At 42.6% G+C, this 25365-nt stretch overlaps 1 protein-coding gene across 1 annotated transcript; it reads right to left on the bottom strand.

Moving 5' to 3' along the window:
• fam91a1 (family with sequence similarity 91 member A1) lies at positions 1-25000 on the bottom strand. The gene is made up of 24 exons (XM_080516554.1): positions 24784-25000; positions 23744-23828; positions 23204-23355; positions 21806-21863; positions 19291-19358; positions 18628-18741; positions 17751-17841; positions 16253-16315; positions 14934-15040; positions 14736-14774; positions 12996-13108; positions 12275-12384; positions 11688-11800; positions 11388-11474; positions 10964-11093; positions 8329-8477; positions 7521-7655; positions 6192-6305; positions 5839-5911; positions 4634-4780; positions 3986-4087; positions 3705-3828; positions 3547-3616; positions 1-2279 (listed from the first exon to the last, which is right to left on the bottom strand). The coding sequence occupies exons 1-24, from the start codon at positions 24853-24855 to the stop codon at positions 2094-2096; spliced, it is 2502 nt and encodes an 833-aa protein (XP_080372680.1). The 5' UTR covers positions 24856-25000; the 3' UTR covers positions 1-2093.
• Positions 25001-25365: the final 365 nt, after the last annotated feature.

The following is a 25365-nucleotide window of genomic DNA, read 5'->3' as shown; positions in this document are numbered from 1 at the left end:
ATTACATATTTATTTATATTCTCATATACTTTTTACAGGTTGATTTGTAGTAATATGTATCCGGAGTAGAGGCAAAATAGAGGAAAGATGAAGGGGGTGGGGGTGGGTCCTTAGTGAAGGAATGTCACTTTCTTCATCTTTTTTTTAACCATTTAATTACAAGATCATGGTCATTATGAACTCGGTCAATGATATTCACAGTCCCATTCAACAAGCTACAACAAAGATTTTCCTAAAATATAGGTTGACATATAAAACTAGCATTTTAAACACGGTGGTGGAGCTGGGGGGGGGGGGGGGGGCTTTTCTGGGATGACTGAGTAACTGCAATTAGATAAGAGCCAGGCAGGGTGTGGGGAGGGATTATTGTGAAAGAAGGTACGTATTAAAACACACCGGTGAGGTGTACGATACACACGCATACATAACATACACGCGATAGTCTCTACACAGTCATCATGCGTCAACAGGACCTTATTTTAGTCTCTTTTTTTTTTTTTTTTAATCTATTTCAGCATCACGATATCAGAAACAACAACTACAAGTGGGTCAAAAACTGCAGAAGGTATATTCCTTAAAAAAAAAAAGAAAAGTGGGTTTCCATTTTAAATGCAATTATTCTTGGAGCCACAGAAAATTCATGATTCAGTTGTTTTTGTTTTTAGGGGGGGGGACCACATCTCAGAAGCCGGGCAACACATTAGCATCTCCATCCCGTGGGTCCACCACAGACTCCACAGTTCCCTTTCCTCCAGACTACAAACCCCCTTTTTTACATTTTCTCTTTCCCCCCCCTCCCCCAAACATGGTGTAAGCAGAATCCCATGGAGAGTGTGCTGGGCCGGCCAACAGTGTGCCGCACTGCACACAAGCTGGAGTCGGTCCAGAGAGAGAGAGAGAGAGAGATACTGGCAGGAAACGACGACTACACACTGAGGTCAGACACGCAGTCGGTCTCTGGTCACAATCTAAACCGTTTGAAGGCCGGACGAGTCCAGTTCCTGTTCGCTGGCGACTTGCTGGGAAACGTATTAGTCATTTACACTCAAACACACATAAATCAGAAGAAGAAAAAAAAAAACTAACTATTTAACAAAAGCAAATCAAATCAGCAGATCTGATCTCAGGCCTGGTTGTTTTTGATTGGCGAGCAAACAATAAGGCAAAATAAAGGAAAAGCAATCCATTAAAAAAAAAAAGTCTTTGGTGTCCTTGACTGAGAAAGAATAACAAAAGATGAAAAAAAAAGACTGCAGTTTCAAAAATGCCCCAAGTTTTAACCTGTCTGAGTTTTCACGTGGGGAAACCTCCTTCTGTTGTAAAATGATGTGCTCACTGTTAAAAAAAAAACCCAAAACAAAACATTGCATGACATTACTTCATCCACAGGTTGGAGAAATCCTGCAACAGTGCAAATAATGAATGCCCCCAATGTTGATTACAAGTAAAGAGGAAAGTTTTTTTGTTGTTGTTTTTTTGTTTTGTTTTTTGTTTTTAATGGTGGGGAGTTGTGCAACAGTATCATGCATTAGATCACCTAACATGTGACAACACAAGGAGGCAGCAGGGTTTTGTATTGAAACTCAACCTGGTTCAGTCCAGAGACTTGGTCCGAGAGTGTGTGCATATCATCGAATGATTCCTGAAGAAGTCTGTTCCACGTCTCACTGTTAATCCTGCGGGTCATTTTAAGAACATCTATACATTATCAACCACTTTAACACTCTGCTCTCACAAACACATCCATTGATAAGAGGGCACCTGGGGGGGGATTGGGGATGAGGGGGGGGGCAGCACTTGTGTTTCCAGCCGAATGCTGTTTAACCTGCATCGCTGTTACATATTGTGATAATAGCACCACTCCAACAGGTAACACTGCCTTGCTACAAATACGAGGAATAACGGACGTCTGGATACTGGTGGACATGAAGGCGTGCGGGGTTTTTTTTCTGTGTGATATGAAGATGCACAAATTAGACCACGAATAAGAAAATTCCTCCGCGAGGCGACTGTGACGCCGCAGACGAGGGTTGGTGCCCCTTTCCTGTCGCTTCCTTTCCTCCTGACAGAACGCCGACGTTTTTGGCGGCGGCTTATGTGGGCTGGTCTTTCTGCAGGGCTGAGATGTCCAGGGGAGGGGGGGCCCGCCCGCTCCACTCCTTCAGCTGTCCCTCCTTGAAGAGGAGGTTGAGGGCGGGCAGGGGGACGCCGGACTCCGCCGGCGGCTGGCTGAGAGGGTTCGTCACGCCGCTGTCCGGGTCAGAGGTCTGGGTGCCATCCTGCCGACGCAGGGCGAGAGTGAGGGACCAGAACAGAGCGGAGCGGGGGCGATACGACGGCCAAGGTTATTGTCTTCAAACAAGGGAACTACGGAATATGTTCTGGATTATGATCATTACACACATTCCAATTCACATATGTAAACCTTTTTAGTTTTATTCTCTCAAGCTTAGGAGTCATAGTGAGCCTCTATTCCCCTTTTCAATTGTAAAACCAAGAGTCATTTAGTTTAATAAAATAAAATACATTAAAATATTTCAATACTTCATTAAAAAAATTTTTTACTGCAGGAAATAAATATAGTTTAAACCTTCTAGTTGTTATGTTAAGAATAAGGAAATAGCCTATTTTTGAGAAGCGCTTGTATATGTATAGGACGCAGAATAGTGAATAGCTGAAATGCAAAGACAAGTACAGTTTATATTGGATAACAAAATAAGATGTGTCCAGTTATCAGCAGAAGACCTTGACAGTTTCAGATAAGTAACTAATACACTGTCGGTACACAGAGAGACGATCTTTCTGAACGTCCCCAGTGAAAAACTAAAAAAAAAAACCTCTCCTGATGTTTCAAGATGCAGAATTTTGAAATATTTAAAACTAAAAGCACTTTATTTTCCAACTTACTATTGAAGGGCCATCATTTCTTGTACAACCCAAACTGTAGACAAAGTTGCAGAAATAAACTAAAAAATACTTTGTTACTGTGTCATTTCCTTGGTTCATGCTTTCACTTCTTTGATTTTTCAGACAAAATAATACAGTATGTGAAATACTATTCAGTATTCTTAGATTCATTATGTGACATAGAAAGTGGATGCATAATTTAAAAGTGAAGAATACGATGAGTGTGGCCCAAGTCCCAGTTACAGATAATTGTTATGTTTCTGTTATTTGAAAAGCCCATATCAGTTAATCAAGTTTCAATCAGTTAATCCTTCAGCGAGTAAACATGTGGCACAAATTGGAAATTCTTTCAAAATGTTAGAGTGATATTTTGTTTGCGATAAACCCGTCACATCCTCCAGAAAAGAAACACAAGTGATGCTTGTTGTTCTTTGTAAATGTTAAAATCCCTAAAGTAACATTGCATTTATGCATCGTTGGGCCTCGACTTAAAATACATCGCTCTCCCAGATTTAAACGGTTGAACAGAGGAACAATAAAGAGGAGAAAGATGGAGAGCAGGATGGATGGAGCAGGCGAGTCAGACTGAGAAACGTCTTTTTTAGATAAATAAGACCAAACGGAGCTGAGAGTTCTTACCTGGAATGACTGAACGAAGCTCAACACATTGAGCGAAAGCTTCCTGCTCGAGTGAAGCAGCTCTTGGAGGCTGAAACGACAGCAAGGCTTAGTTACGACTCCTACCAGTGTCTTAAACATGACTTAAGCATGTATTTCTATTGGGTTTATTTTGCTACCTGTCGGTGCTGCAGAGTTTGTGCGAAGCGATCTTTCGACACACTTTGCGGTTGAGCTCGGAGCTGAAGAGGGGCATGCCGAAGCACAGCTCAAGAGGGACCCACTCATCTTCGCACGAAAGGGCTGAAAGAAAGATGTTCGGAGTGAGAGCGGAAGGATGGCGGCGGCAAATCCACCAAGTACCAACGATGATCGACCCGGGTCTGCACGCGCTCGCATATCAAAACTTCCTCAAAATGAAAAACTAAATGAAGACATTGATCCAAACAAATACACCTACCGTCCGTCTTTACTTTGCCGTCGCCGTTGTTCTCCTCCGTCACAAGCTCAAAGGACTCGGTGCTGCCGTTGGTGTCGAGGCCTCCACCCAGATGAGTGTCTCCTGAAAGACGAGCAACAAGGTTAAGGTTACTGGGTGAGTATAAACTTTCCAGCAGGTCTGGATGTACCCGTCCCTCTGTCTTAACATTATTACATAAATGTGACTTATGTATACAGATATAATTAAAAAAAACAACACAAGAATAGTATCATTGATTCCTCCTGCAGAGTTAAATATTGCAGGAACAACTGGAAACTTTTATTATGAAGTTGCAACAGAGGTTTTAACGTGGGCTTTTGGTTCTCTTGAAACACTGTGATGTAGCAAAACGCTCTCCAAAGAAGCACAACGTTGCAGATGTTGGATGAAACTAATGTTCATATACAGATTTGTGACGTTAAGCAAAATCTGTAATCGGCTAAATAAAAGGCTAAAGGCCAAGCGTGTTCGATTCGGGCTTCAATTATGCAGACAAAGAGCATAATTAAACTGGACTGTGAGCAAAATCTATTTAATGTGTATCATTAAGTAGTAATGGTCAACACAGCAATAACATTTTCACTAATTTGACTGTATGTCTTATCTGAGACACACACACACACACACCCCTGCACTCAGTGCTGTCGCTGGGCCTGCGCCGGTGCCTGTTGTTGGAGTTGAGCATGGTGATGTAGCCACACTGGTGCTCCAGGTCCACCTGCTCCTTTAGCTTCTGCAGCGACTTGTGGACACACATGTTGGAGTAGGAGAACTCTGCACGGGGGAGACAAACCACACGTCTAATTTCATTCGAGTGTTGCGGTGAAGTCTGCACAGACAGAAGCACCCACTCACTCTGATGAAAAAGAACTACAGGGACAAATATCTGCAGCACAACACTGAGAGAACCTTGGGGGGGGGGGGGGGGGGGGGGGATTTCTCATTCTGCAGTGAGCGTTTCAAGAGCAGAAATAAATATTAGTGTTAAGCTTGACAGACAAATTGACAAAATGAAGGATTTCAGAGGATTCAGGTCCTTCTTATAATGTTTGATGAATTAATACCCTCAAAGTCAATAACAGTAAATATTTGAGTCAAACATCATAGCTTGACGGAGCTCGTGCAGCGTAAATGTCAAACACTGGTGCATAACTGTCGGTTCATTCTCTGATACGACTCATCAAGGAGAAGTTTAACCTCCTCTCTTGATCTCAGTGTTACAAACAAATTAGCCATAAACACCACATGAATGGCTTGGTATTATACATGCTTCCCTTTTACTCTACATACACTGTGTACTTTTAACATACAGGTCAGCCTTCACTCGCAATGTGCATCAATAAGTCTCGTCTGCCCGTGACCCTTTCTTTTATTAATGCTTTCAGACTTTTAAGCTTCCTTGCCTTTATTCTGCTTCCTTCTTTATCTGCATTTGTTGCCGTTCATGCTTTTTGAAGCACTCTGAATTGCCTTGTTGTTGAAATGTGGTCTTCAAATAAAGTTGCTTTGCCTCGTGTTTTACCACTTCATCTTGTTTGAACATCTAGCCAAGATGGATCTGGATGATTTCTGCATAGTTCTGACTGGTTGGAAAGTCCAAGGTCAGCCCAGAGAGAGCGAGAGGGATCGCATATCTCATCTGTCTTCGGAGCTCACAGATGAGCCGAGTATCAAAGACTCCACTCCAGAAAAGCAAAAGAGAAAGTCGGGGAAATACTACACTCACAGACAAATGACCATATGAATCGTTGTTTCACAAGCTGCATATTTATCGTCTTTGCAGTAGTGTTTTTGCAGCGGAAAGTGGCGTCAGGGATCTGACACTTTCTTACCTCCCTTCAAGTCCTCCTCATCAAAAGGAAATGGGATGTGAACCGTTTCCCCGTGACCGTGCATACCGTGACCCTGAAGGGAAGTGGGAATTGTTGTAATATGCAAAACATTATTGTCATTTAGCACAGCATTTTATAATTTATAAGGCATCTCATTCCCTCAGTTGCATGTTTAAAATATTGCTGTTCCCGGGGCGTATTCTGCAGCCAGAATGAGTAAAACCGAGCAGGATCCCAGGATCCCAGGGTGCGTTTCACCCCTCTGATCCCTTCAAGGTGTTAATCTCGTCCAAATGAGGCTTTAGAGAACCTAAAACCTCTCAGAGAAATCCATCTCATCTGTGCCGGTTTACCTGGATCAGAACCGCGGAGTGTGTGAGGGCGTCGTTTAGCATTGTCAGCACGTTGGACGTCGGTACGACTCCGGGGTCGTGACCCCAGGAAGTGATCAACAGCCTGTCGTAAACCTGAAGAGGGGAAAAAAAAAAAAAAAACATTAAATTTGTTGACCGAATTTAATTTTCCTTCAGCTGCTTAACAAAGCAAACTATGAATTGAGAATTAGATCTTTCAGCATAGCATTAATCACCACACATAAAGCTTTATAAATAATGATCACACCCAACAAAAGTAACACTTGTAATCAGGGTCTACATGTGAGGTGTAATTTCATGAGTGCAATTTAAACTGAAAGTGCTTTAATGCAGGGGAGCAGCAAAACAAAAAGAAGTGGGGGGAAGAAACAGCGTGTTTCCACTTTAATTGACACGTCATCTTGTCAGCCTCCCACTATGTCAACATTAACCGCTTGCAATAATTAAAGTTTCAACCCGCCGCTGATTTTACATGCCAAGGTTTCTGAGTGGCTAATTGAGTCGGAGCTTTCAGACGACATTAAGGTGTTTTCGCTCTGTGTGGTTAATCATTTTCAGCTCTGAAAGTGGTGAAGTAATAAACAGTTTTGGTATTAGTACTTGCGTTCCCTGGCAAACAATGAGCAAATTTAGACGTAGATAGTAAGAAAAACAAAGAAAAAGTTACTCTGCTCTCATGAAGGGAGCCATTTCTTCAAGAATCGCCAGCTGTCCCAAGTGAATTCACTGCATCAGCTTCTCTTTTTCACATTCCCAGGATGGTTAAACATTTTCAAGATGACTGGGGAACCCCAGAGGGAAAAAGATGCAGCTGCACAATGAAAAACAACTGTGATGTAACGGCCGCATTGTGAAGAAATGGAGAAACGGAGGAGGCAGTGGCGCTCCGGTTACCTGTCTCTAACTAACAGCAAGGTCAAGACTTTGAAATAGTAGAAGCCAAAAGGTAACCAAGCCGGCGGCTGATCAGATCAGCGGTGTTTTAACACATGAGGCGTTTTTTTGCGGCCGCACAGGGGCAGAGTCGTTTGCACGCTCGATTCACCGCAATAACGTTCCAGGTTCAAGAAGCTGTGCGTGGAGTTTGCATATGATGAATTAGTAGATTTATACACGTCTGTGTATGTATTTGTCAGGCTGGCGACCTTTCCGGTGTGTAATCTGCTCCAGCACAGTCCACCAGTTGGAGAAAGCCTGCATTTGAGGCTTTTCTTACCTGACTTGAAAGAGATTTCTTCAGCGTGCATCCATATCATTTAACTCGTTGTTTCGGCTTGAGCGCCTGATCGATCGTTAATTTGGCCTCACCTGGAAGATGTCGGGCAGTTTGCGGAGCCTGGAGCCTTTGGAGAGCAGCAGAGACGGCGGGCCTTGGCCCGTCACCTGGTACAGATAGAGCTTGAACCAGATGGAGCTCACCTCGGGGATGGCCGGCCCAATGTGCTGCAGAGACAAACACACATATGCAAGAGTTCAGGAGCAATGAAAACCTATGCAGGAGTACAAATGCTTCAAGTGAATAAAACAGATGAGAATTCTTGTGCGAGGGAAACTGGAGCTGCTATTAAGAGATGCGACGAGAAGAATTAATCAAATTCCCCTCCACTGAGTCGCAGCAGTGCGAGAATAAACAGCAGCGTGCGAGGTGCAACAAGAGTGTAACTTCTCTCCCTCGTCTCTCTGAGCCGAGGGTGTCCAGGCAGAGGAATTACTCATGCGCCTTGCTTCCCCTCCCTCCCTCTCTCCCTCTCTCTTTGTGTCGTCTTGTTGTTGGGGCAACTGCAGGCTGAGCGCTCACAAAGCATGCACACAGTCGCATATCAACAAGTGTGTGCACACAAGACAGACATGAAGCTTAACCAAGTACACACACACACACACACACACACACACACACACACACACACACACACACACACACACACACACACACACACACACACACACACACACACACACACACACACACACACACACACACACACACACACACACACACACACACACACACACACACACACACACACACACACACACACACACTAAACAACACTCTCAGCTCAAACACAGAACACACAGAGCAGTTTCACGCAAGACATTTCACCAAACGTCCCACCTGAGGCGTGCAGCTGCTGATGGGTCTGATCTCGTTGCTAAGCGGCGCCATCGAGACCAGCAGCTTGTAGTTCTTGTTGAGGACGCGGCTGCAGGTGGCCTGATCCAGACCCAGCAGGCTCTCGCAGCGCAGCATGTCCAGTGGGAAACCTAGCGAGGCGGAGAGGAGAGAACACAAAAACAGGATTTAAAAAATGCCCATTTGCAAATTTGGGGCCCATTTCGAGTCCTTGCGCTTCAATATTGAACCTTCTGCTGTTCATCTACCGACTCTTTACCGAGCAAGTAGTCAAATTAGGTTACTTTTTCATTTTATTATGCTTTCTGTTACACAGACAATAATGAACTGAAATACATAGTAAGCATACACCCAATGAATCCAATACATTTTTTCCCCCTTGTGAATAACGGGTGGTATTATAAGATAATAGGACCAAATAATGTACAGAATAAGACAAGCCTCTCTAAACTGTGACAAGTGTGAGATTTTAGTCAATTTTACAAAAATGCACAAAAGATTCATAATATAATAATTTATTTTCATCCTGACTGATAAAAGAGTAGAAATATTTTAGAAGGTGCCCTACAAGGCATTTCTCGATCTTCACATTTAACTTCCAGGAAACAGAATACAAGTATTATTCTTGAAACAGTTTCTTTTTCATCTATTCAAACAAAAAGAATCAGTGGAGGAAAGGGAAAATAAAGGTAAATCAGATCAAACGTATCAAGCGTTAACCAAGGGTGAAAGAAAGTGGAACGCAAGTCACTTAAAAGTTTTCCTCTCATTTATTCATCGGATGTACTTCAAGTCAAGTACAACATTTTCCTCAAAGGGAAAAGTTTCAACTTTGCATCCTTCAAATTAATAATTTTTGAGTTAAATAGGGCAACTCTACATGAGAAGTCGGGTTTAGTAAATGTAAACAAAAGTAGTTAACATTGTCTCGATTGTTTAATTTGAGAAATAACTGTATTTATATGTACTGTGGTGTCGTGCTCTCGCTTCATATGAAGACTGTCCCAGTTTGAGTCTGGAGTTTGTGGCCTTTCTGTGTGCAATTTGCAGTTCCTCCCTGCGCGTTACTGGTTTCCTGCAGGTACTCCAGTTTCCTCCTACTATCAGCAATTCAAAATTGCCCATCGGGGTTAAGGGGAGTCCCTCTCTGTCAAAACGTTGGATAGATTATCCCAGTATGCTGTGACCATTCACAGCATAGAAGTGTTCATTCTATTATTATAAAATATGAATTTGCAACACCTTTATATCACTTTCCAACTTCAAAATGGATTCTCGTGTTCAATTTTGACAAGCTGCAGCAAAAGAATGACCTCATACCAGTTTAGAAAAGCTATTTCTATTGGAAACACGACTACACTTCACATCCTAAACGAGCAGTCATCAGTGAACTCTTGCATCATCGGGGTCTGGGTTGAGCCTGTGCCAGCAGGCTCTCGCCGCACACAGTCCTCAGGGCGGCAGCTTGAGGAGGACTGAGCGACAAGACAATCAGAAGAGAGGCAAGCAGCCAAAACAAACACGCAGCATCTGGTGGCACCGCAGTCGCTACGTAGAAACTCAAAGTTGCTCTGACAGAAGATATATTGTCAGATGCGCCTCGTATAAAAGTTTCAAGCCGAGGTGCAACTACAAAGATGTTTGTAAGGGTCTAAATGCAGATCTCGCTTCTGTTTATTCACTTCTCCTTCTGCTCAGCGATTAAAACGTGGCGTCACTCTGCCCGAAACCTTCTGCACGGTGCCGTATGTATGAAACAAAGTCCTGATTACTTACGGATTTTTGTGAATACACAGAAATATTTAAGTAGCTGAATGGGAATCATTTGCTGTAGTTGTTTGCCACAGTAGTGGCAATGACGGATGAGAACTTCTATTCAGCGACACAGAGCCGAAATTTACAATTAAATAAATAAACTATAGAAGCGTCAAAGAGATGCTGATTTTGTGAAAATTAGCTGCATTTATTTCAAAATGTTACCTTGAGGTTTTTGGTTTTTTTTGTCAACCTTCAGAGTTTTTCAAGGTTTTTAATTCCTTCTTTATGACTCACTGATCCGTTTTTCCACTGAAATTGTTAGCAATAATAGTCCACCTATTAACATTTGCACAGTGAAAGGAAAATCCTCTCACAAAAGTGAGTGCAGTTAAAAAAAAACATCAGTCAAAAACATAATTTAATCTGTAGGTGTGTTACATCAAGAACATCAAGAATCATGTGTATCAACATGTGTTTTGTGCTGTATTGTGCACGCTCACGCCTCCTCATTCACTCTGTCACCTGCAACTATGAATAAATCTCAGCTGATATTGACTGGTAGCAGAAAACAAACCATAAAAATCACATTTCAAGAGAATTTATACCTAAAATATGCTTAAAAAAAACTAGAACCAAAGCGGGCAAGCAAGCTGCCAATGTTTCACATAAATAACATAACATTATGAGGCAGAGCAGCAACACTAGCTTATTAAAACAGGTGACAAACTGCTTTCTATTATACATATTTATATTGAGCTAAACTCGAGTGGTTTGACAGCGGTCATAACTTTTCATCTGGACTCCTGAGGAAATCAATTGCCCACCTTTTGTTGGAAACAGTGTGCGAGTGCATAAATACCTATATTTGGGATATCTGGTCCCTGGTCCTGAGTGAGTTCTTTGTTGTAGCGCAGGAAGAGGATGGTGTTTTTCAGGGTCAGAGCGTGGTCAAAGTAGCGTTGGGCCTCGCCCTCAGCTGTGCTCTCCACCTGATGGGAGACCGAAACAGGAAGTTGCATCTGAGTTTGCAGCAGGGCTACATGAGAGCTTCCACAGATTTACTCGCTGCTACATGGTACAATGTGGTTAAATACAACAGTACTTGACTGCACCCTTCTCACTCGTGACTAAAGCAGAAGTAAGAATAACTACTATGGACTTCAATCGGCAAGAATATGAAGGTTACCTTGGACGTCAACCGAATACAATGTTGGTTATTGTGTTGAATAAATGCAAATGATCATTTTAGTCGGACTGTGACAGATTTATACGACTGGACTAACCTTCTCCAGCTCAGCCAGGAAGCTGTCGAGGGTCTCGTCAGACAGTTTTCCCACCTCGAACATGGTGACCGCGTGACTCTTTAGGTTCTGGTGGGACAACAAACACGGAGGAGCTCAGATCTCCTGTCAACAACATATTTCTCACAGTGACTAAAAATCCGTCTGTGCACACGAAATAATAAAACAATTGTGATGATGACGGTTAGTTCATCCTGACTTAGTAAGTTAAGCTTAAATTCTGAGTGCACAAAGAACTGGAGTTTGAGTGTCCGATGATGTCCGTGGGATGCCGCCACTAACCGGAGACAGGTTTCCCATCATGAGGAAGGCTGTGAGCGTGGAGTCAAACAGGAAGGCGATCCTCTTGGTGGGAGCGGCCGGGATGCTCAGGCTGCTAACGCTGGCTGTGTCTGCTGCACGGACACAGAAGACCAACACAAAAGACTGAGAAACAAGTCAATTCAGCGTCGTCATAGTAAATGCTTCGGCACCAATGGATGCGCGGTAGTCTTCTTAAATTGCCCATATTTACATGGATCAACCAGAATCGTGTTCCTACAAATGAATTCAAAACTGATTTACATGTAAATGCAGCTGGTCGACAGACACTTGCAATAATATCAATTTAAGTGTTAACTCAACAGTCAGAGATAAATATTAATAACAGCATTAGAATTAGATTAAAACCAGATGGTTTTAGACAAGCTCGTATTAATGTGAGAATGACTTTCAGAACCACGACTGAGCTTTCTGAGGGATTAATTAGTGCTACAGCTTCAAAACTTCAGAAGCAGCATTCATAAAGAGCCCAGTGTGAATCTATCAGCGTGTGTGTATTTATTTGCATGTCGTGCAGAAAATGCCGCTCGGTGTGCTCGTGACGAGACCTTGGTCCTCGAGGCTGGTGGTGTCTGTGTCTGTGGCCGAGGAGCCTCCCTCCATCACAGGACTGCCCTGCTCCCAAGACAGCAGCATCTTCTGGGGATCCATGGTGCTTCTGCAACCAGAGGAGCAAATGAAAAGGCCACCGTCACCACAGCAGCACAATTAGACTTCTCCCTTCAACCTAATGAACAATTAGTGGATATATCTTTTCCCTTTGGGAGAGAGAGAGGGGGAGAGAGAGAGAGAGAAAATGATGGTGACGAGTGACTGCATTTGAAAGTACCAATGTGGGGCTGTTGTTGATTCTTTAATTATGAAATGAATTATGTACAATTTCTGTGAGTATTTATTTACGAATGTAAACACTGTTTTATGCTGTGGCTCAAGTGGAGGAGCGGGTTTTCATAGGTGTTTAATCTCCAGCTCTACCTGTCCGCCTATTCAAGTGTGTTTGAAGACGACGCGAGAATTTGTGTTTTGGTTTATGTGTGAGAAACCCAATTACACAGTTAAAATGTCATTTCATTTGAATGTCTGGGCCTCTCTGCTCCTCGTGCTGCTGACTAGTGGATGAAAGATGGATGAAGACATTTGTTTGACCTGCAAGTGAAGTGCATTTAAAATCAAAGAGACTGAATGCAAAAGATGTAAGCAAAGGAAATGCCAGGGAGGGCGATGCGTTTACTGACAGTTCATGTACTGCGGAGTATGTACTGCACATACTTGAGTCTGTTGACGGATGGGGCGTTCTTCCAGGTGGGATGGAGCTGCTCTGAGCCGAACACCTGACCTTTCTTCACAGCAAAGCCGAGGCGGCAGTACATCGACACTGCATTCTGATGACACATGATAAAACGTGTTCATTCACAAAGTAAAACCTTCGAAAAGCATGTTCATCTTTTTTTTGTTTAAACATAATCCAAAAAAATAAGTAAAAAAAAAAAAGAAAATGTATTATATCATTGGAGCTTTTCCCTTTCCTACACTTCATCATCATAACGCGTTGATGAAATCAACTCAATATTCTTTATCCTTCAGATGACAAGAAGGTTGGAGTCCTTTGCAATTATAACATTTGATTTATACACTGATTTAATATCATAAATAGAACAGTATCAAAAATCTAATATAACAAAACGACTTTTTTTGGCTTTGTTTTCTATCTTAATACATTAAAAAAAAAAAATAATTCTATGGACAAAGCAGGAAGCTTTTTCCATTGTGAGAGTCTTAAAATGTCTAAGAACTGCTCTTCAAGACCGTCAGTGTCAAGCTGTTATCAAGATCTGCTGACTCAACCAGATACAAAAATGAAAAAAATAAAATAAATAAAAATAACAGCGGTCTGCTTTCATTAATTCCCTCACTTATACAGTCGTTAACCTTCTGAGCTGTCAAGTCTTTTATTCCGACTGACCAGCCCACCCCGGGCCAGTTAAATTGGCCTGATTGCTTTCCACACCTCAACGCCCTGGAGGTGCAGGCCGAGGTCAACCAGCCCCCCCTCCCCCCCCCCCTTATCACATCAAACGCAGCTCTGTGAGAAAATGTCTCGGCAATGACTCGGGCCATGAGGTATTCATAGCGCAGGGAGTTCAACCTTCAGTCATGATGGGAAAAGTTGTGCACAAAGGAGCGCTCTCAGACATCTCAATGACCTCTGAAGTTACAGGGCTCCTGCTGGAGAGCCGTCGCCTTCAGCCACTTCTCTGAAGAGCTGCTTACAGTGGCAAAGAAGAGCAAAGAGGGGAGTTGGACTATCCACACAGGAGGTCGCAGCACTGAGGAGGAGTGCGCCTGCATGTGTGATAGAGAGTGAACAGAAAACTGCCAGGGAAAACTGGGTCACATTCAAGCACCAAATTAACTGGAATGGTGCTGCTCAGCCCTCTGGTGGAGTCGTGGAGCACGATGGATCTGATATGAAACACGAGTGTGACTTTGTGTGTGTGTGTGTGTGTGTGTGTGTGTCACAGACTGCCTCCAAGGTATACGTCTTTGTGAAAATGAACCCAAAATGAAACAGCGAGAATGTGCTGAAATATCTTCTAGCTAGTGTACAAATTATCAGAGAGATTTTTCCAGCAAGTTTTTATTATTATTATTATTATTTTTATTTATTTTTTTAAATACCCAGAACAACAAAACACAGCTCTGGCAGCATGTTTCACCGAAGGCCAATTTTCTAAACATCAAGTTGCAAAAAAAAAAAAAAAAAATCCGAACAAAAAGCTGCTATGGTTTGCTTTCAGGCAAACGGAGACGAAAGAGGAATCCCTGAAAACGTCTTTTGAAGCCACATGGGAGCCAAAGAATATGACCTCCGCTATTTCTCCGCGTCAGTTTTTAAAAGCAAACCCATGCTCCCCCACCGATCTACCGTTTTTTCCCACCGGTTAAAAGCGGCTTTTCAGTCTATACGTTACAACATGTCTCCTATATAGTGAGCAAGAGTATACCAACCTTCACTAAGTCCAAGTCGATTTCCAGCACATTCGCCAGCTGAGAGGAGCCCAGGAAGGAAGGAGCAGCGGAGAAAACAAAGGAAAACAGGGATCGATTGAAAACGTAATCAATAAACACACTTAAATATATATACCGTCATACTGTATTTGAGGAGAGCGGCAGACTTATAATCACACAATTATTTCTAAAGCCTACCTCTGCTACGTTTGTCTGCTCATCAATGGACACAAAGATTTTGTAGAGAAGCGTTTCGAAGTAATCACCCTGGACTCGGTTCATGACAAAACCTTCCAGAGGAGGAACTGCGAGACACAAATAACAAGAAACAAACTTTGCAGACATCTCTTTAAAAAAAACAACAACAAAAAAAACCTCTTTGAAATACTGTAAGCACCTGTAATTTGCTCCATAAGGCTTCGCTCCAGACCAGTGTAAGGTTCATTAACCATGATGCTCATTCAGACTGCGACATGTGATTTATGCAAGTGTTTAGTAAACATGGCCACTCGGGGGGAGGCTGATGAACAGCGGGAATGATTAGACACACAGAAAAGCTTGTTTGTCAGGCCTCCTGACAACATAATGTTTTGGGGGTTTCTTTAACTCTCAACAGGACGTTTGGTTTTATCCACAATGTAACCCAGACGCCAACACCAAGCATGGAGCTGGTCTTCAGGTCGCGTAAAGTGAGAAAAACAAGATTGCATGCACACACAGATTTGGGGTTTTTTGTGCATTCTGGGTAAATTGCAATGATTTACATTGATTCTCAGACGATTTCCCTCATAAGTACAATATGGAAGTCTTCAGCTAAACAATAACCTAAAATTAACTCAATATAGGATAAGTACTAATAAAACGTGTGTTTTAACAGATATGGCTGGTACAACACACACACTTACACTCCTGCTTGACAATCTATCTTTGCAGAGCCTTCCAGTTATCATAATGCATACTGTAATATTATGGGGACTCGACATATGTTTTGGCTCCACGACACAAGTCATGTATGCATCTGGTCTTCAAATCTCATACAAAAAGAAACATAAGACTGCCCGTGCACATATGTTTTGTGTCTTCATACCTTAACTGAGACAATAACTTCCATTCATTTCCTGCAGGCTTAATGTAACCCAAGTACTACTTGCTTAACTCTTTAAAATAAAGTGATTTGCCCACGATAGAGACTCATATCTCTACATACATACATACGCAAGGCTCTACGTTTGTGGGGCCTTTTAAGTGACATAATCAACCGAACAATGATAAAGTCATCATAATCTTGTGGTTATTATGGGGTTTCACCCACACTGACACAAACTTATCCTATGTCAGGATATTGCATTGGCTTAGACCCATTTCCTGCACACTCTTGCATTAGAACATGGCCCAACCTTGAAATTAAATCATTGTTCTTATGTGGATTTGATTTTAGTTCCCACAGGGCCATAACGATCCATAAAGTCAGAGTTTCAAACTGTAGAGAACTACAACACAAACACACGAGATCGTACCTGAGATGCAGCTGTCATCGGATATGGGAACATCCAAGTAGATGAAGCCCCGATTATACAAACCTAAAGTGAAAGAACAATAACACTTTATGAGAAGAGCTGTCATGATTGATATTGCTGTTTTCAAATCAAATGTTACGATGAGAAAAAAAACAAAAAAATCTGACATTTAACTCCGAGGAGTGCAAGGAAGATTTTTCAGCGCAATAAAATGTCATTTTAAAGAGCAACTTGTGAAGAATGCGCCTTGTCCCTCGGACTAAAAACTATTTGTTCCCTCTCATTCAGCAGCGACACTGCAGAGTCTCATCAATGTTAACTTCCAATCAACATTTAAACAGCATGGACACTGGTTTTCACCTCATAAATTCACTTATGAAAAAGACACACAATCTTAAACATTCTGCACTTTTAAACTTTATTTGCTTGTTAGTCAGTAAAGAAAATGTGAAAGTCATAAATTATATCAATCTTAACTTAGGGCACCACAAATTCAAGCCATAAATTAAATCATGTTGTGTTAGGATGAACTTCATAAATACTGACATTTTTAGTGAAAATGACAGTAAATAAAAAAAAAAAAAAAAAAAGATTTATATCAGGGGTGTCAAACTCATTTCAGTTGAATTGCCACATCCAACCTCTGGAGGGCCCAACAAGTCAAACGTAACACATTAAACTGCAGATATGGACAAATGCAAAGTCTTTCCTTCTTTTGATCCTTTTGTAACTGCAAGAATTCGCCAGTCTATTCTGAAATTTACATAATAAATTTAATCAGATATTATATTTGTAAAAAAAAAAAAACACAATATCTGTATCTGGATATCGTATTTTTATTCAGTATTAAAACAATTTATCATCATCTGGAAAAAAAAATTGAGTTTACGTGTCTAAAGTATCACTTCACATAAATTGGACACCTTTATTGTGAAAGGTGTTGCGTTATGTGACCCCCACAGATTGTATTAATTAATTTTGACCAAGGGCGGTTTTGAATGTCATTTTTGCCAATCTAGTGTTTTTAGATCAGCCTCTGTCAGTTTTCATATTTATACTTAAAAAAAAAAAAAAAAATCACATTAGATCCTCTGGCGGGCCGCATGTTTGACACCCCTGGTTTAAATGCTTTAAAAAAATCCCAAACTATTTCTATACTTTGTGCCAGAACATTTCTGAATGGTGACTGTTTTATTATGGTTTCAGTTTGTGAAGTTGTACAGCCCAATGTTGCATCGACTGAAATTTCGATTACATTTGCCATAAATAGTCAGTCACCCTCTGTTGCTACAAAGACTGCCATCCCTGATTGTTGCCACTGTATTGCTTCAGCTTTGGGAGTTCCTGCTGCGGTTCTGCTCTAAGTTGTGCAGTTTCGTCACCGATGCCCATATCATTTGTTTTCCTTCTACCCATTGACAAGTTGGTGATTGGGACTTAGATGTCAGGCTCACTTACAGTTTAAATAAGTGCCAACAAGATTGGATACGACACTCACTTAAGACCACATTATACTCCATTGATCCACCCAGCTGAGGACCAGAATCGATCATCTTATCGATGGATTTCTTCTCTGCTGGGGAACAGATCTGCAAATTTGACCACAGAGAACATTAAAACATTGTTGTTCATGAAAGCTTCCTCATTAAACTGCCACAAATGGCTTCCAGTAAGTAACAGCCACCATATTCTAGTCTGCTGTGTGGCTTCCCCAACTGCTCCCCAGTGTGTTTTAACCCATAGAGAATTACTGTGTGTGGTTTTGTCTTCAGCCCTTGCAACACGAAGCTGCTATAAAAGATGGATAGATGACGGATGGATAGAATGACTCTGCAGGTACTGATTTTCAATCAGAAGGGAGCTCCAAATGCAAGGGCTCGTGGGACGAACAGTCAGAGCGTGGTAGGTAATGTGCATGAATTTTAATGAAAGACATGCCAGCAGGCATCATTCTCACATTTACTTTCCAGATCTCAATAGTACTCATTTAAAACTGTGAACTTGGTCTTCAAACTAAATCACTATTTTTAAATAAAATGACATACAATTTTCAATCTCTAATCTATGATCTTACAGTAAAATGAATTTCGTCCCATCAACAAGCTAATGCAAAATGTCTATATATTTTTATTGTCCTTATAGCTCAACAGCTTCTAAACTACATGGCGACATTCATCTCACCCTCTCCTCGCTCATTTCTTACAATCGGTTTTCAGAGTGTTTATGTGAAACAAATACGGTTTACTTTTCACTCCTTTATGTTCATATAGCGAGCATTTTTCCCCCACTCATAATCAAATCTGATAAATGAAGCGAATAAAAACAGACAGATGTGACGTGTGTGGCTGAATTCAGGAGCTGGAGTGGCGTCGCACCCTGATGTCGTCCTCGGTGATGTATCCCGTCTGCGCCACCCACCACGGTTCCACCGAGATCTCCACCGGTTTGGCTGGAAGCAGGTCGCGTGCCGATTTCCTGCGGAAAAATTTCTGGACAAGAGAAAGAAAAAAGAAGAAGAAGAAAAAGGAGGTGATTTAAAAGATTTCAGCACTTTTCCTTGTCAAAACTTGAAAAATGTTCAGCAATGTAAGCAACGAAGCTTAGTTTTTGTTTTTTTATCTTATTATGCTGCCGGAAAGACAATAATGGCAACAACTATTTTTATAATATACATATGCATAAAACACGCCTATAATAAGAAAAGGGACAAACAAGTATGCTATGTTAAACACCTATTATGGTGGCATTTTTAAATGAAAACTCTGAATTTTATAGTTTCGTGGGCTTAATGCATTTCCATTTTTAAAAACCTATGATTCAATTCAATTTTATCCCCGTTTTATTCACCCTGAAATTCCGGCTAATAACTTCCTTTTTTTCTTGTCCTCTCTAAAAAGTACTTTTTAGTTTCAAGTTTCTGTATAGTTTACACTTTTGTTTATTTCATGTTTTATATAACATTACATTTATACACTTGTTTTTCGCCAATAATCGTGTTTCAGACATAAATTGACACATATTTCATCATCGTATCGTACTTTGGAGGACCTGCACTGGTTCATCAGGTCGATGTACTGGTTCCTCCCGATGCCGAGCAGCCTCAGACCTGACGAACGCAAGCAAAAGTCAGTAAAAACTTGTTTTTCAATAACCTTTTACAGTCAGGAGCGGCAAATAAATGTGGTTGCAGCAGCAGAAGCCTCCCTTTATTTATTTTTCCCCAATTACCACCTCGGCAGAGAATAAAGAACGAGAATGACTTTCTTTTTTTAGTGGGGGGGGGTTCTCACTTTATAATAGAGTTATTTCTATAAATGAAGGAGCCTCACAAGTTTAACATGGTGACAATGACAAATCCAACTGTGTTATGAAGGAACATTCTCACACATCTTCAGTGGGATTCAACGGGGCCCAGATAACGACAAGCAAGATGCTATAGTTTTACGTTTCAAAACTGCAAGTGCTTTTACTCGGTGCCCACGGTCAGTGAGAGTACAGTAGCGGCATGAGTTCAACACTGAGATCCAGAAATTGAAGAGCAGATGGTACCAACCCAGTGAAAGCTGGGGAGCTTATTGCTAGAAAACCAGTATTAGCATGAAAGCCATACTATGGGAGCGAGTTGAGTAAACCAAGCAGCCAATGCTTCACTGGGTGAGACCCCCACATCAGACTGACCCCTTAACTCTTAACGGCTCAGGTTGCGTCAGGAAGGGAATCCGGCGTAAAACACATGCCAAACATGCAAATCCCATGATCCACTGTGATGACCGAGGAAGCGGCCCTCCGACGCTTCGTCTCTCAATCTGAAGAGATAAACTGAAGTCTAGTATTTGTTCTTCAAAGATATGAGACTGCATGTGGTTCTTGATTTAAAATGAATTGCACTAAAGCGTCAATCAACATAAACAGAGGGATCGCTGAAGGCAGTGAGTTTATCAAAGAAATCTTGACATATTTCTGAAAAGTGGACTATACTCGACCACATTAGTGAGACAGGCGGAGGTATACGAGCTCCAGATCCCACCCTGTCCCCTCCTCTTGCCTGTGCTGCACAGGTCTGGAATGGGCACAGCAATATGCGTCTGGATTGGCGCCAAATCAAACAGGAACGAGTACGGGACATTTGCGTTCTGCAGAATCCTCCATAAGCGTCCTGCTGGTTCACAGAGACGCAGACACGTCGTACAAAAAAAATCCACCCACGCCCTGCGCGTCCACTCTCGCCGCCTCGCCACCCACCCACTTCTGAGTGACACGCTTCCAGGGCTCCTCGGTGGAGATTAGTGAGGAGAGGCTCCTCCGAGTGCGGCTATGGCAGCCTGCTGGCAGCCTTCTGTCTCCACAGCATGAAGGTCCTGAGCTGCCAGGACTCAGAGCAAAACCCTTTTTTCCACCCCTCAACAACACAAACACTTCCCCTGCACATCGACAAGAATGACGACGGTCTGATGAAAACAGCCACTCGTCATCCCAGCGGCACAGAGAAAGGAAAAAGCCTTATTAAAAGGTTTTTAAATTCACCACAAAATGTGGTTTACATCCACCAGTCGCAAAGCATTGGAAAACACCTTGAAACACACAAAATATTAATTTGTGTTTATTGGAATATTTTTATAAATGGGTTGGCAAAGCATTTTGCTTGCACACTTACAAAAAATCACAGTGTGGCTTAAAGTGGAAGGCTTTCCAAGAAATCTCTCCACAACATAGAATGTAAGAGAAAAAACAAACAAACCCTGCAAAACAAGCTGCCAGTCTTCATTTTTAACATTTTACCCAAAATAAAACAGCCCAATTTTCTGTGAAAAAAATTAATCACTTTGTCAAGTGGGTTTATTCTGTCTATTGAATTGAAAAAGCGTGTTCCTAAAAAAACGGCAATAATTAATCAAGCTGCCAATTATTTTACTGATAACTCGCTTGTATACAAGAAGATTTAATGTATTCGATAAAGACATGAGCAGAAAGTCCCCAGCAGAGACAGAAAACACGTTACATAATTTGCTCATTATTTAAAAAGCGGTTCGTTAATTTTCAGTCAGTTAAAACGATGCAGAATTTTACTCAAATTTTCTTGCTGGTCAGGACGAACGTCAGCAAAGTCAAATAATGATGATGGACTTTAGTCTTCTGTTGTGTTGTGGGTCAAAATGACCTATTTTAGAGTTCAAAAAGTTCAGAAAATCTCTTTTTAAGACATTTTCCAGTATCAAAATATCTCATCCGACAGTGAGAATGGTGCAAATATATTCAAATGGTATTTTTCACTGTATTTGTTGTCCATCATATTGCATTTTTATGTTAATAGTTGTTGACAAAAATGTCAAAGAAAAAAAAAGGCAATGGGCTTCAGAAAACCCTGTATCTTTTCATAATGAAGGCATTCCAATCCTGTAAACATGACTAAGAAAGTTTTTTTTTGGGGGGGGGGGGGGGGGAAGACACCAGAGGCACCGTGGGAGTAGCAGCGGGAGGCAAACGAAGTCATTTCAACATGGTGGGAGACAAGAGGAAAACAAAGATGATAAAAAAGGCACAAAAAAAACTCACAGTCAGCAGCAGTGAAGTTGGGCAAGGAGTCGTAACTCTTCTCACTGTTCATAATGTCCTGGAGGCACAAAACGGGGGGGGGGGGCAGAGGAAAGATGAATCCAACAAATTGTTCCTCCTTTTTCTGTGTCCGCTGCCTCTGATTAATAACAGGATTAGAAGATCTGGGCAGCCATGCTAATTTCTTCTCCTCGTTTTCATTAAGTGCTTAAGACGGATTATCAGAATATGACACAGCCTTCAGCAATGTAGCGCTCACAACTGCAGCTCGGTCAAGTTTAGTTTAGTATGCAAATTAAAGCAAGTAAAGCTTTTATGGAGGAGAGCTAGAGACTAAGATGGCTCGTCTTTGTGCATGTTTGTAAGCAAAGCGAGAGAACGTCGCTCGCCAACATCTGCCCTGAGGAAAAGGGAAGTATGCACAATGTGGAAGAATCCGACGCGTCAGCGAGCATTTGCATGTGCAAACAGAGCTGCTAAGTCATGGGAACACAAAGAACTTACACAAATGGGCGTGTCGTTTCAACAACAAAGATGGAGTTACGTGTTACAGGTTTGCAATGTTTATGCTTAACGAATCGCTGTTTCACGACCGGCCATAGTAAGGGTGCCTCTTCCAACTGAGCGATGCTTCCAGCTGTGTGAACACATGGGCTCAGTCTTTTCCCTCTAATTGAAAATGTCAGAAGTCAAGGGGAACCCGGCTGCTCGACGTCTCTGACAGACTGCTTCTCTGTGAGCCCGGCTGTGATTTATCCGACGGTGCAAGCCGCCACTCAGTACGAAGCTCACGGCGACCGGGGGCCGCAGAGCAAACGCCGACGGACTTCGCGGGGAGTGTTTGTTCCTGGGATCAGCTCGCGGTGTGTTGCTCTGAGAGGCATTACTGGACACTGACTGACACCTAGTGCCAGACTGGTGGCAACTCCACACACCACGTTCACCTGTTCACTAAAAGAATATGTGTACACTTTTAGTTTATTTGTCATTGTTTGGGACTAAATCGTCACTCCTTAAAAGAGATATACACTTTTGTCACTGATTTAATGAAAAAAAAAAAACAAGCCAAGTCTTTAACAACAAAGCAGTTGTAATCATTTAATGGCTTAATGAATCTGGAGTGATTGAGTTTCTTCTCATTATCCCAAAAATATGCATTTAAGTCTAACCGCTGACTCTGATATCGCCTCCTTGTGTGAATGCGAGTGCACATTCAGTGTCTCCTGGTTTGCCCTGCCCGGGGTGTGACCTGCATTTATCCGTAGTCAGCTGGCATCGGATCCAGCGCCACGTCACCTCCAGTTGTATGAAGCAGTATAGAATGATGGACAGCTGCTGCACCGGAGATGACCCAGGATGCTGTTCTGGGAGTAAAGTGAAGTGTGAGTTGTGCTTTACCTCCATGATGCCGATGTAATATGAGAAGGGAGTGACGCGCAGCCCTTTGACCATGATGTCAGACAGGTGGTAGGGGTACAACATCAGGTGGTCCCGGCTGTATTTCAGGAGCTCCTCGTAATACTTGCGCTCATCCTTCCTCACATGTCGGACTGCTCGCACAAACACACATACACACCCAACAGGGGCAGGTCAGAGTGAGAGGTGGGTGTTCAATAAATGACACTTTTGTCAATACCCGATCAATGCAGGTTAAAAAAAAGCAACATGGATCCAGAGTAATTTGTAGAAGGTCATGGGGTGGGTAAGATAAGCTAGTACACAGCTATTTAGTAACTATTGCATGGTTCAAATACATTTCCCATGAAATCATAATGTAAAAATCAATCTTCAGTCATATCTCATGAATGAAGCAGGAGCGACTTCCCATTGATGGCAGCAATGTATCGTTAAAAACAAAAAAGAAAGTTGAAGCTCCTGCTTTCATTACACCGTGTGAGTCGAGTTTTCAGCAGAGGTGTGTGGGACAAACACACTCACCTAAGTTATTGCGGAATCGCAGCTGATTGCGGATGCTGTACAGGAGCACATGCTTCTCATATTCACGCTGAGAGTTCCCCAAACTCTGCAAAACAAATAAAGCACACAGGTGAAGCTCTTTCATGTTGAAGGGAGTCCTACAGATATAAAGTCATAACTCACACATAAACAGAAACACTTAGTATAAATAAACTACCTCTGGATACTCCGGTGTCCGACTATAAATTGCCTGTAGCACTGATCTAAAGTTATGAGTCTGTCTTCACTCATAAACAGCTGGGATTGGCTTGAGGCACTGCAAGCCCCAGTTAGATAAAGTGGTTAAAAAAAAAAGATATATAGATTTCCTAGGAATGCACCAATCGAGAACTCTGTAATACACAACAATGGGTCCAAGCATCATGGGTATTCGTGCCACAAGAAGCTGCTTTTGGCAAAAATCTGATGCATCCACATTATTTTCCCAAATCAACAGCACAACCTGGCTGACAGACAGTCTAAAACGAGACTGCATGAAGTTGTGTGGTTTTGTCGCTGGTGGTGAAAGTTTGCTGAGGATGCAGAGAGGGATGCAGGCAGCAGCAGAGCACGTCACGTGACGTGTCCGCCTCCGCTTCTTCATCACGACGTGTTGGCGTAAAGGCACATAGTAACCGCAGGAGGAAGCTTTTCTTTCTGCGGCGTTATTCGTGAAATAACACTGCAGAAATGTTCGACCTTGCCGAGAAGAATGCAGTTGTTTTTTTGTTTTTTTTTGGCAGGTCATATCCACGCGGTAACATCATGTGGCGCCACCTATTAAAGCGAGCTGTCATGTGATGCCAGTGAGGTTTAGTGGAGGCGGAGGACCCCGGTGGTCGGAGACGGCTCCGGCCGGACCGTCGGACCTCTGCAGAGGGGAACAGCAGGCTGAATGACAGCGAGGGCAGCGCCGGTGACATTGACAGGTTCACCCCCGGGGACACCACCGCGGTGCGCCCCCCCTTCCCCTTCCCCTCCCCTCCTCCCCTGCGGCCCCGGGCGGCAGTGACGCTCGGTACCTGCTTGACGTTAGCTGGGAGCTTGTTCCACGGATAATTCTGCCTGATGTGGAATTCCACGTCCGTGTTCATCGCTAGCTAGCTAGCAAGCCGCGAGCAGAATCCCTCCAGACGACTCGAGACGGGCTCGCGGGCAGGTCCACGGTGACTTCAGCCCCCCCGACACCCAGCAGCCGAGCGACGCGACCTCCGCGGAGAAGAGCTGTTCGATCTCGGAATGATTTTCCTCCACAATAAACGGCCACTTCCTTGTTGTATTTTCGAACCAACTGTTCGTCACGCTCGTGGCCACTGTCGTCACGTCCTGTTGGGGCGTGGCCGAGGAGGTGAATGAGCCGGGGACGTGGAGGCAGTGGCGGACCTGGCTGGTTTTCTGCCCTGGGCGGCTGCCCACTTCGCCCATAGAAAAATCCCCCACTGATGGTTGTTTTTGTAATAAACCTCATTGCCCACGTTTGTGGAACAGCCTCAGGGCCGTAGAGACTGCTGGTGATTTTTATACCCACTAATTTAGCTTTTAATTAGTTGTCTATTTTACTTACTTGTTATTCTCTTTTCTGATATTAGAACAAAGCCCCCCCC

This window comes from Blennius ocellaris, assembly GCF_963422515.1.
Source record: "Blennius ocellaris genome assembly, chromosome: 20".
NCBI classification, from domain to species: Eukaryota; Metazoa; Chordata; class Actinopteri; order Blenniiformes; family Blenniidae; genus Blennius; species Blennius ocellaris.
This window is presented reverse-complemented; position numbering and strand designations above follow the sequence as displayed.

Coding starts and splice junctions, on each gene's coding strand:
- fam91a1 (XM_080516554.1), bottom strand. CDS start 24,855: ATGAACACGGACGTGGAATTCCACATCAGGCAGAATTATCCGTGGAAC. Junction 17,842..18,627: donor TCACCGAGGACGACATCAGG/GTGCGACGCCAC, acceptor TCAAATTTGCAG/ATCTGTTCCCCAGCAGAGAA. Junction 16,316..17,750: donor GGAGTATAATGTGGTCTTAA/GTGAGTGTCGTA, acceptor CTTTCACTTTAG/GTTTGTATAATCGGGGCTTC.